The following is an 11,801-nucleotide window of genomic DNA, read 5'->3' as shown; positions in this document are numbered from 1 at the left end:
GCGTTTGACTGAGGGCGCATCCAATGCCCTACCCCGCGACGCATGTAGCACACACTCGACCGAACCCCCTTCGAGGTGCGCCGGATTCCGCTGAAGATGGACCACCACACCGATGGTTGTGACACTGAGAAAGGAGAACGCAGCGCAGCCTCGATTATCCCACGGCGCCACGGCGGATCCCGGCGTGGCGAGAGCGCAGGCGGCCTCGCTGGCCCCATGTCGTGCGGGATGGCCGCGACAGTGATATGCGGACGGCGGGTGCCGAGTCGGAATTGCCACCACCAAGCAAGCAAGTCAGTACTCGGCAGCAGCAGCAGAACCGCTGTGGAAAAAGGATGACGCCACGGCCGGAGAATAAGGTATCTGCCACGGCCGGGGAATAAGGTATCTGCCACGGCCGGAGAATAAAGTATCTGCCACTTAACGGCCGACCAGGATCATACCACGCGATGTCCTGTTCTGTACCTGCAGCCGCTGCGTGCGTTGGGCATCGCACTGGCGCTAGCGCAGTCGCCTACATACAGCCCGATATATCCAGATTGCCATGCGGGGTCGATAAGATGCCATGCTATTTCCCCGCATGTCACCCGCAGCCTGCAAGGAAGAATCCTCATGAAGTGCAAGGTCGCATGCAATCGACCACCAAACAGAAAAATGCAAACAACACAGAAAGAGAAAAAGCAACCAATGCAGTCGCCGGTGCAGATGGTGCTGTCCCCTCTTGGTGCTCCACCCAATCACCCGCGGCATTTGCCATATGCACGTGCGAACGAACCGAGTATCCGTCGGTGCCACCAACCAGCGATTGGCCGACAGAGATGGACAGGGATCCGTCGGATAAACATCGAGCTGATCGGGAGCGGTGGAAGTTGCGTCTGCGCTCGCACCGAACAGGAACAGTCGAACTTGCGCTGCGCTCGCACCGAACAGGAACAGTCGAACTTGCGTCTGCGCTCGCACCGAACAGGAACAGTCGAACTTGCGTCTGCGCTCAGCGCTGGACACGGCCGTCTCCATGCTGCACGATGTCATCGAAAAGGAGAGACCTGCGCAGCCTTCTAGCGGTACGCGCCCTTTAAAAAGGCCCGCCTCTCCTCCGTCCATCCGCTCCTCACCCCATCTCTTACTCCTTCATTCTTTGGTTCGACACCGACCGTGCCATCCACTCCCTGATCATGCGTTTCCTCCGTTCTCTTCTGCTCTGTTCCGGCCTCATCGCCGCCGCCTCCTCGCGTGTTCTCAAGTCTCGCCAGAGCACCACCGTCAGCACCTGGGTTACCGCCGAAGAGCCCCTCGCCAGAGCCGCCCTCTTCAGGAACATCGGCAGCAAGGGCGAGTTCGCCAAGAATGTCGATGCTGGAGCCGTCATTGCGTCTCCTAGCACCTCCAGCCCGGACTAGTATGTGTTCTTCCTCTACCCCGATCTCGCTCCGACGCACACGGTTGACGGTCATCGCAGCTTCTACCAATGGACCCGCGACTCCTCCATGGTCTTCAAGGTTCTCCTGAACTCTTACATCAACGGCAACTCATCGCTCAACACCCTCCTTCGCGAATTCGCCACCGAGTCGGACAAGCTGCAGCGCACATCGAATCCCTCTGGCGGCTACCAGGGCGCGGGTATCGGCGAGCCCAAGTTCGTCTACCCCGCGCGCATTCCACCTACATCTCTGCACATTTCCGCTAACACACCTCCAGGTTCCTCGTCAACGGAACCCCTTTCACGTATGCATCCCTCATCCAGCTCCTCGGAAATCAATCTTCGTTCCCGTACTGACCGACATAGCGGATCATGGGGACGCCCCCAGAACGATGGCCCTGCAATCCGTGCCACCGTCCTGATCAAGTTCGCCAACATGCTGCTGGATGCTGGCGAGACTTCGTACGTTACGAGCTTGCTCTACGACAGCCTATGTATGTTCATCACTCGATCCTCATTCCTGCGTGAAAGTTGACTGACAATTTTGAAGATCCTAGCAACTCGGTGTATGTGCTACTTCCTTATTTATCGTTCTTGAGATTGCTGGGAGTGCGGGCTGATGCTGTGTTAGTATCAAGAACGATCTGGAATACGTCGCCAACTACTGGCAGGCCAACGGCTTCGACCTGTGGGAGGAGGTTGCCGGCCAGCACTTCTTCAACTACATGGTTCAGCAGCGCGCTCTGGTCGAAGGTGCCGAGCTGGCCACGCGTCTCGGCGACACCGGCGCTGCCACCTGGTACACCACGCAGGCCACCGCCATCAAAGCCGCTCTCCCCAACTTCTGGAGCTCCAGCAAGGGCTACCTCCTGTCCACGCTCAACACCGGCCGCGACGGTCTCGACTGCGGCACCCTTCTCGGCGCCCTCCACGGCAACGGAGCACGCGGCTTCGGCATCTACCCCGCCAGCTCGGACGAGGTCCTCGTCACCCTGCAGAAGCTAGTCGACGTCATGAACCCTCTGTACCCGATCAACGCGCAATCCGGCGCACCGGGCATCGCCATCGGGCGCTACAGCAGCGACGTATACGACGGCGTAGGGACCTCCACCGCGCACCCCTGGTTCATCTGCACATTCACGGTTGCCGAAGTGCTATACACAGCGATCAACCAGTTCGCCGCGCGCGGCAGCATCATCGTCTCCTCGCGCTCCCTCAGCTTCTACCAGAAATTCTATTCTTCCGCCACCGCGACTACCTACGCCGCCGGCTCCACCGCGTACGCAAACATCGTCACCGGAATGAAGAACTACGCAGACACCTTCATCGCCACCGGCCAGGCTCACGCCGCCACTAACGGCAGTCTGAGTGAGCAGTTTGGAAGGTCTGATGGCCTGCAGAAGGGTGCCAGGGGTACGTTGCGTCCGGTCCCGTCGAGTTCCTTCGGTTTGATTGGTACGATACTGACGAGGATGTGTAGACCTCACCTGGAGCTATGCCAGTTTCTTGACGACGAAGTGGGCGAGGGATGGGGCCACCGCGTACTAAGTACGCCAGCGCTGGAGGAATCGGCGGTGTGAGTGTCACGCGTACTGCGAGGTTATGGCGTAACCGCGGAAATGGAAAAAGTTGTTTTTTTGGCTGCCCAAATCCATGAACATTGAAGACCACGTGAACTGTGCGCGACATCCATGATCACCTGCAAACATCTACCACATCCCAACAGCCTTCAATACTCTACTCTACCTATGGGGAATGTGATGAAGCCGGGATAACAGAATGCAACTTCAATCGTGAGTACAAGACTGGGAGAGGCAGGCTGTTGGTAACATGCAGGCAGTAACGACGGTATTGATATTGATATTTGTCGCCACTCGCAACTCCCTTTGTCGAGTGATCGTCTATGTTTCTTCGGCCGCCACCACCGTCTAGGACTCTAGGACTCTAGGACTCTAGGACTCTAGGACTCTAGGACTCTAGGACTCTAGGACTCTAGGACTCTAGGACTCTAGGACTCTAGGACTCTAGGACTCTAGGACTCTAGGACTCTAGGTAGAAGGGGAAGGGGAAGAGGGCAAAGATTCTTCCATCCCACAAATAAACCTTCGTCAATATATATCAAGAGGGTGGACTGGGTAAGTAAAAGTAAAGCATTGGGTGCGATACTACAACCTACAGGATCGAAATCTTGCCGTGCGAGGTCGAGACAGAACACAGAATTCACAGGACACACAGGACACACAGGACGAGCGCAGATATGACGATCCAGCTTGTTACTGGGTAAAGGATATGGAAAACAAGATTCTGTGTGGTTAAAAGATAAAGGAACTACTCCTCCCGCTCCCGAATGCTGGGTATCTAGGTACATTAAGTACCTGCTAACGATGCCCGAGCTTGTCATGTCACGTCTGAATACGTGTACCCCCCAGCTCCGCGCATTTCCAAATTCCGGGAGTCGGGACGGGACGGTCGACCGGATCTCGCCGGTCGGGCGGTCACTCGTCCACGAGTCACGAGTCACGAGTCGCGAGTCGCGAAAGGTAGCGGCATCGGAGTACTAGTGGTTTCAACTTTCGAGGCTGCCGCGGACCGGATAGATCCGAGCCATCAGGCTCTGTAGGCTGTACCTATCTAGTTGATCTTGCGTATCCGCCATCGATTCGGCGTTGCGTGTGACATCGTCCCCGTTCGAGCTTCGCATTCCGACGGCCGAAGACAACTCCCACCGTCCACGCGGGCGGACTAGGTTTCCGGCAATGAGCAATCCAGCATCCATCAGCCTTCGAGCGGTATGGATGGTAGGGACGGTATTGACGGTAGAACCGGTAGGGATGGTAGGAACGGTTCGAACGGTTGGGACGGTAGGGGCGGTATCAGAACTCGTTACTCGTTACTCGTGGCGATTGCAAATGGCAAATTTGAATTCCCGCTTGCAATCCCTTAGCCCGCTTGCTAAACTTCAAAGGCTTGACTGGTAGGCACAGAGTTCGCGACAGCGCGGCATCGTGGCATGGAGGGATCGAGGCAGCGGGGCAGTGAGGCGCAGGCTTCCTGACGGTGACTCCTGAGTCCTGACTGCTTGCCCGGAAGTTTTAACTAGGTATTCGAAACGCGGGAGTTGTAACGCGGGAGTTGGAAGTAGACTTCCACGCGTCCGTCCACCAAGCCATGATTCGAAGGTGACCTAGTGCACGTGACGTTCATACGCCCCCGGGCCGTGGTGATAGTTGACCGGTCGCCGGAATGCCGTGATGTGATGGCAGCAGAGCACTGCGGTACGTCGGTACCAGCGTACCACCGTGCCAGTGTGCAGTGTGCAGCCCGTCGACGGACGGGACTCGGGTTGAGGTGGCGATCTGCCGCACATACGCGTAAGTAGTGGGGCTATTGATCGTGAGAACGGACTGGGTAGGTAAGTAGCTACGAGGAATGATAGGGACAGCAGTGCAGTGCAGTGTTCTCCATCGGCTGGTCCGTCTGTCCTGGGCTGAAGACGAGGACGAGGACGAGGGCGGACGGCGTGGCTCCTGTACGTCCGCCCGAGCTTGGGACGAGACGGCATTGTTTTATCATTGGACGGACAAGACAGCCGACGACGGCCGTCCGTCCGCCAGCCCGTGGGTAAAACCCTGATTTTGGCCGTGGACTTTATGTGGCCGAGTGAGACATGGTGCCCGTAGCGCTGTGCGAGGGGCCGGGGGCGGCACTTTAGGCGGCCGAATCGGAATACCTACTCTTATTTTTCGCAGCTTGTGGAGCTGTGAGGGTTGAACTGGCGCGGTGGAGTGTAGGATATCAGTACTATGTAAAAAATCATCAATCAGCCGAATCATGTTGACATATTCACGTGACGTGGATGGTCGTCCTCCACGTACCGTTGGATGGGGACCGACCCGTACGTCCCAGGCTCGGACTTGACGGGCGGATCTTGCAATCGTCCGGCGCAGGCTCGGAAAGTCCGAGATTTCGGCCGTCCGGACTGGACGATGGAGAACATTGCATAACCAGCTTCCGCCTCTTCGCAGGAGATGGGTCTCTCAGCGGCTATGTCGGGAATGGGTTGTACTCTACGTGATGAAAGGTGTACGAAGAAAGGCTGGTAGGTCTGATAGAGGTTTTTAACCGCAGAGAAATGGACGGAAAAGTGGGTGTGATGGTGGAGATGGAACAGCTTCACGGTACCGGATTAGGTTAGTTCTCGTGACATGTAAACCCATTACCTGACCACCAAACTCCTCTCCTCGCTGTTACCTACTTCATATGCTCTCCCAATTTTCGTTTTCTTTTGCGCTCCCTGCTTTTCGGTCACTTTTTCATTATATAGTTTTCACTCTTTTTTTCTCCTTTTCTCTCTTTTTCTCTAACTACCTTTTTGTCTCGGTGGGCGCTCTACTGTGAATCCTTGCGGACCACGTGACAGCGCGACCCGCACGGAAGTGCGCCAGTACGTATCTTAACACGTCAATTCCACCCGCCACTGCAGACACGAAGTGATAGCTTTGTACTCTACCTATGCCAAATATGAAGCAGCTGGAATACAATAATGAGAATCTGCGAGCCGAAGAGGCGAACCATGGGCAACATGAAGCCAGCCACGACAACGATGATAGTAGTCAAAATTCCCGTATGTCGAGTGACAGTCTGCGAAGCTATATTATAACACGGATCAGGCGAATTGAGTACTTCTGTGCAATACGTATTACACAATCAAAATCATTCGATGCAAGGACAACATACAGGACGATCTGAGCTCAATACGACAACCGAGCTAGTTGAAGAACTACGAAAACAAGCTGCCGCGTGGCTGCAAGACACAACAAACGATCCTCGCACTCCCAGGTACATAGCTACCGAAGTCCTTGCTAGTCCCGCCCGAAGGCCGAACCCGCGTGCCACATCGGCGCCTTCGCACGGCGGTCGACCGGATCTCGGGCTGTCACTCGCGCACGAAGGGATACGTCATCCGAGTCGTTTCGAGGGTAGGCGTGGGACAGGGCCTCCAGCGCTGCCGGTGATCTTCCATATGCACCATTGTCGATGTGACGTCGCGTCGCGGAAATAACGGCAGTGACAGACCTCCATTCGATGGATGTTGCTGGCGTCGATGTCGTGAGTGAAAACCCGAGCTGGGACTGTTTGCGCTGGTTCTCGCGGCGATGTGGAAATATGTTTTGCTACCTCCACGTGCGGGGGCCGGGGAGAGGTGGTAGGGGCGGTGGTTGAGGGATGAGACTCCGGTGCAGGCGAGGAACGGATTGTGAGAATAAAAGACGAACGGTCTTTCACCATGCACTGTGTGTTTTCCAGAATGCATCCTCGCGATTAGATCGGAATCAATCGCCTAGGCCAGGCAATACGGAGTCGAATCAGCGGATAGGGATGTCCCATACTATGGTAGGATCTTGAATATGGGCCCGCGTGTCCTTCGCCCAGTTTGCCAACATTTTCGCACCCATAATATGTGCCTCATCACCAAAGACGAAGAGCATGTGTAGAGGGGAACAACCGTCTTCCGTAGTCTGCACGCTGATACTAGTATCGAGGAGCTGGCTCGCCGTTGCGACATCTGCTCGGAACAGCGCGTCAAGCAACTCATTCCCAGGCGCTACTCCAATCATTCCGGCTCGGAGACCACGGATGACGCAGGAATAGTACGTTTCAGTGAGCTTTCCCGAGACTCCGGTACACAGCTGCTCTCCGAAGATAGTCGCTACGGGGTGGCTCAGCTCCTGGGCCTGTCGTATGGCCTCGGCAGCTTTATCGAGTTGCGTTGAGGTACCAAATCCCAGGATGTGGCATAATGCCAACTGAAAAGTCATGCTCCCCTTCCGATCTTCGGCGGTCGCTCGGGTGGACGTCTTCTCGAGTTCTTGAAATATCTGCTCCTGATAGTTCCATAGGAGGTGGTCGTAGTCGAAGAGCTGTGCAAATGGCATCAGAATGCAATCCGTTTAAAATTAAATAAAAGTAGTTCTGGCTCACGTCGCATGTTAAGTCTGAGTTGCCCACGTGTTTCGCAAGCTGTGCCCGGAGATTCGTTTGTCCGGTTACGCTGGAATTGTCAGTTAGTAAGGGACTACCTATGCAGGATAGATTGACACTCACTTCCACGCCGTCATTATGGGAAATGCTTTTAGGTTGCTTCGACGAGCGACTGGATCAATCTGGAGTGTGTTGGAAAGTAGTGCGCGAAGAGCTGCCTTCGCGAAGTCACCACAGAAGGAGTCCTGGTTTGGCATCTGTCTGAGAAAGGTCACGGCGTACCCACGAAGGAGCGAAAAGTCGAAATTCTCAAATGCGATCTCTTCGGGAACACCAACTGACTCGATAATAGAGGTATCGGCCATCCACCGGCTATCAAAGTAACGTCCGCCGTCCTTCAGAATCTCCCAAACAAGTAGTCCGAATGCCCAGATATCGCATTTGTGAAGATTTTCGGGGGATATCTGGGTAGTCTCTTGACGGGGTACCTCGGGAGCATTGTACCTGCGAAGCGTCAGACCAGCCCTGGACGAGGTGCGGGAAGCGGAAGCCACTCACAGAGGCGTTCCGGCATACGGCGTGTATTGCGTCTCGTACTCCGATACTATCAGAGAATGGCCGAAGTCGCATATCTTCGCGATTGCGCCGCCGGGACGATCCCAGGAATGGAATACCAGCACGTTGTCCAGCTTAACATCTCCATGCACTATGTCGCAATCGTGAAGAGCTGTCAAACCCGCCGCCACGTCCCCGATGAAAACAACCTTGTCCATGAAGGCTACCTTATGATCGCTGTCCTTCAAGTAGGTCCTAAAATTCCCCAGCTGAGCGTAGTCGACCACCACGAAGGGAACCAAATCTTCCATGTTCCAGCCGTAACCGATCAGGTCGAGGACGTTCGGATGGCTCCGAAGAGGCGTGTGATGCATGATGCGAAGATCCACGAGTAAGTTGGCCAACCGCTTCCCGAGCTTCTTCGCATCCGTGTTGCCCGACTCTCCCATCTTCAACCGCTTCACCGCTACCGGATTCCCCGCGTAGACACATCTCTCCACCGTAAATGTCTCGCCCTCGTCGATGGCGTTCAGTCGTTCGAGCTCGTCCATGCGGCAGTTTTTTACGTTCAACTTCTGCAGTGTCCGCAACGCCTCCTCCAGACTGCCCAGCACCGAGCGATCATATGCATAACTCGCGGTGAAGCCGAAACCGCCGACAGAAGATATGGCCGTCCGCGATAGTCGAGTCGCCCAACTCTCGGTAGGCAAGCTGTGGAAATCCCTGCTCTCGCTTGGCGTGCACTGTGCTGTCGTCGGCGCGCTCCCTCCCGCGGTGTCCGCCGAACTCACAGTCATGGTCGACATGATTGCCCAGATGGTGAAGTTGTCTCTGCGTTGAACTTAGTTCTCAAAGAACGACGCGAAACGGACGACGCGCAAAGGACGGCAAACGTTCGCACAACATAACCATGCAGCGGTGGACGGATTTAGGAGCTGGATGCGATGGCCAACTCAGCCGCACCGATCGCGCACAAACAGCGCGTAGTGGTGCGCGCAACTTCCCCGCACATACACACAGCCACTGGCGAGGTTCCAGCCCACGTGCGGGGTTGGAGATGTGCGGTTCATCAACTTCACCCGACCCCATCAGCAACCATACCGCACGAAATGTCGGGACTCGAGGTCGCGGCCATTTCACTCACCGTCGTCGAACAGATCTTGAAGCTGGGATTCTTAACGACCGAACTTGTCCGGACGGCGAAGGACTTTGACGAGGCACGACGCGCACTCCCGCGGCCAGCCGGCGCTGCAAACCGTATGTTGGCGATCAGCTAATCCGACCGCTAGGACTCTTCTCGATTGTTTTTACGCACACGCCACGAGCTCACGCGCACACGTCAACTCAAAGAGTTACTGAGCACGCCGATATCTTCGCAGGACGACCAAGACACCCCCTTCAGTCGATTCGATGCCGAGATCCAGTCCGAGATCGTGGACATGTTCGAGCAGCTCGAAGGAATCATGTCAAACGTCTATCGCCTTGTGTGGGGGAGATACGGAGACGCAGTGGATACGGCTCCCTACCAACGCAACTCAGTCGAATGGGGTAGCACACCGGACAACAGCCCGTCGCAGAGCTCGACATTCTTGTCGGCCACTCTCGCAGGCAGACGGTCGTCACTAGTGCGATCTCCATCGAGCAGTACGTTAGCAAAAATGCGGTGGGCGTGGAAAGACAAGAAAAAAGCGGAGCAGTTACTGGCCGACTTCAACGACATGAACGCGGCCATCTATAACCAGATAAAGCTTCTTCTACTTTCGTCAACGCTCGGTCGAGATCTCGAATACTGCCGAACACTCGAGAGAAGCGGGAATGCCAAGGCATTAGGTCTCGATTCGGACGTGCGCTTGCGCATCATGGCCCTCGACGAGCAGTCGGCGGTGGAGCAAGCCAAGCTAGAGATCGAGCCTTGGTCGATCACTTTCGACAACGATCTCGGAAGCTCGGCGTCGACTCGCTCTCGCGACACCGGCGTCTCCATCTGCAAGCTCGGGACGGAGCAAGTCGCGCTCGAATACAAAACCATTCCGGTCGGCAAGGCAATCCAGCAGACGGTGGTCGCTCGCGCGCGACAACTGGCCGCCCTGCTTAGCCAGGACAAGGACCCCAGTTTTCGCGTCCTACAGTGTTGCGGTTATGCTCACCTTGCCAGCGAGAACCGGTTCGCGTTTCTGTTCAGGATCCCGTCCGGCTACGAACCGCAGCCGATTTCCTTGCTTGGGGAGCTAAAGAATCGGAAGTCCAGGCCGTCTCTCGGGGATAAATTTCGACTTGCGGTGGTCCTCGCATCCTCTATGGCTCAGCTGCATATGGTTCAATGGGTATACTGCCTCCAAGAACATTTCCCACTGAGATGTTCGGGTCAGATTGATTGACCAATACGGTTTCGCCCGCCCTGCCTTACAGGTACACAAATCCTTCCGCAGCGCAAAGATCGTCTTCTTTCGCCCCAGCGACTCCCAACGGCGTGCCATCGAATTCGATAAACCGTTCATCTTCGGCTTCGAGTACAGCCGACCGGAAAACGATTTCACCGCCGGCGTTCAATCCGACGACATCGAGAATGATATCTACCGTCACCCCGACCGCCAAGGACAACCATCGCGCCCCTTCTCCAAAATACACGATATCTACGCGCTCGGTGTGTGCCACAGTGTCTTCCCAGGAGAATGCTTGCTAATCTTTCGCCACCACCTAGGCGTTGTGCTCCTAGAGATCGGATTGTGGCAGCCAGCCATCGAACTCGAGCAAAATCAGTTCTCGACCGCGACGGATCCGCACGGAGTGCAGAAGCAGCTGCAGAAACACGCGGCGAGGAGATTGAAGGACAAAGTGGGCGAGAAATATACTGCGATCGTGCAGAGATGTCTGTCGGGAGACTTCTCGGTCGATCATGACACGAAGGATGATCTGAAGTTGCAGAGATTGTTCAGGGAGGAGGTTATTTCGGTGCTGGAGAAGATAACGATGTATATATGACGGGCGCGGAGATGGGTGTAAATATGGGTTGATTGATGGGCTTCGTGGGTGTGCCGTCATCGAGAAAAAGAGGAGCTGGACGACCAGAAATAGTGACACCACAATCAGTTAAACGTTGAACGACCTTATCGGGTCTCCCCTCAGAAACACTTCGCGTCACCTACATCACACTTGGTCTCACCAGCTCCCGACAAGGTCTCACTCCCCCATCAGTTGGTCCCACCCAGGTCTCGACAAGGTCTCCGCTCTCCGGCACTCACAAATGACGTCACGCGACCCTCGGTACTCTACATCGGCACAAGGTCAATTCTGGCAGTCCGGCTCCAAGAGTCCAGGCAATATTCCGCCATAAGGAAGTGTGGCGTTGTACTATAGTTAGCCTCCTCATTTAGTGGCAAATCGACTTTAAAGTTTACCGAGAGGCTCGCATGTGTCACCCGTGCCAGACCAAGCTCCTAGAGCACGCGGCTCTACTTTTGATGTGTCATCAGCCCAGGAAAGGATTAGCGGTGGAGGCAGAACATATCCGAGCCCCGGCTACGCGCGAACAAGACCCCCTGTTGTCTGCCATCCCAACTTCCCAAGTGGCAGGAAGAGATGGAGGATCAGATACGATACTTGCACGAATGTGATAGATGTAATAGACGAGATTAGGGGTAGATTATAGTAGATGGTGAACGATCTACCGGCACCGGCAGGGGAACAGGCGACGGATTACCTCGGAAGGAGGAGATCGCGAATGGAGATGCGATTAGTTCAAGCTAGCTACTATAGAGGTGCCCTTTACTGCGGATGGAACTGTGACCCGTGGTGGTATACCTAGAGGGATCGTGTCGTCTGCCAGCTCCGAGCGAGGAAGCCC

The 11,801-nt window shown here is 55.5% G+C and overlaps 3 protein-coding genes across 3 annotated transcripts; 2 read left to right on the top strand and 1 right to left on the bottom strand.

Annotated features, from left to right (window-relative positions):
* Positions 1-1,027: 1,027 nt before the first annotated feature.
* On the top strand, positions 1,028-3,086 carry BZA05DRAFT_413528 (Six-hairpin glycosidase-like protein). Its single transcript, XM_051485193.1, has 7 exons — positions 1,028-1,399; positions 1,460-1,636; positions 1,699-1,725; positions 1,787-1,914; positions 1,971-1,986; positions 2,052-2,833; positions 2,901-3,086. The coding sequence occupies exons 1-7, from the start codon at positions 1,176-1,178 to the stop codon at positions 2,966-2,968; spliced, it is 1,422 nt and encodes a 473-aa protein (XP_051334641.1). The 5' UTR covers positions 1,028-1,175; the 3' UTR covers positions 2,969-3,086.
* A 3,548-nt stretch (positions 3,087-6,634) lies between these two features.
* On the bottom strand, positions 6,635-9,079 carry BZA05DRAFT_230354 (kinase-like domain-containing protein). Its single transcript, XM_051479806.1, has 4 exons — positions 7,961-9,079; positions 7,526-7,906; positions 7,403-7,472; positions 6,635-7,341 (listed from the first exon to the last, which is right to left on the bottom strand). Exons 1-4 carry the CDS (start codon positions 8,761-8,763, stop codon positions 6,787-6,789), a joined length of 1,809 nt encoding a protein of 602 aa, XP_051334640.1. The 5' UTR covers positions 8,764-9,079; the 3' UTR covers positions 6,635-6,786.
* BZA05DRAFT_422937 (uncharacterized protein) lies at positions 9,067-10,939 on the top strand (the record flags this gene model as incomplete). Its single annotated transcript, XM_051485843.1, has 4 exons — positions 9,067-9,214; positions 9,308-10,281; positions 10,367-10,601; positions 10,659-10,939. 4 exons carry the CDS (start codon positions 9,067-9,069, stop codon positions 10,937-10,939), a joined length of 1,638 nt encoding a protein of 545 aa, XP_051334639.1.
* Positions 10,940-11,801: the final 862 nt, after the last annotated feature.

This window comes from Tricharina praecox (genome assembly GCF_024521635.1).
Source record: "Tricharina praecox strain CBS 144465 chromosome Unknown BZA05scaffold_55, whole genome shotgun sequence".
NCBI lineage: Eukaryota > Fungi > Ascomycota > Pezizomycetes > Pezizales > Pyronemataceae > Tricharina > Tricharina praecox.
The sequence above is the reverse complement of the archived record's forward strand: the minus strand, read 5'-3'. Positions and strand labels throughout refer to the sequence as shown.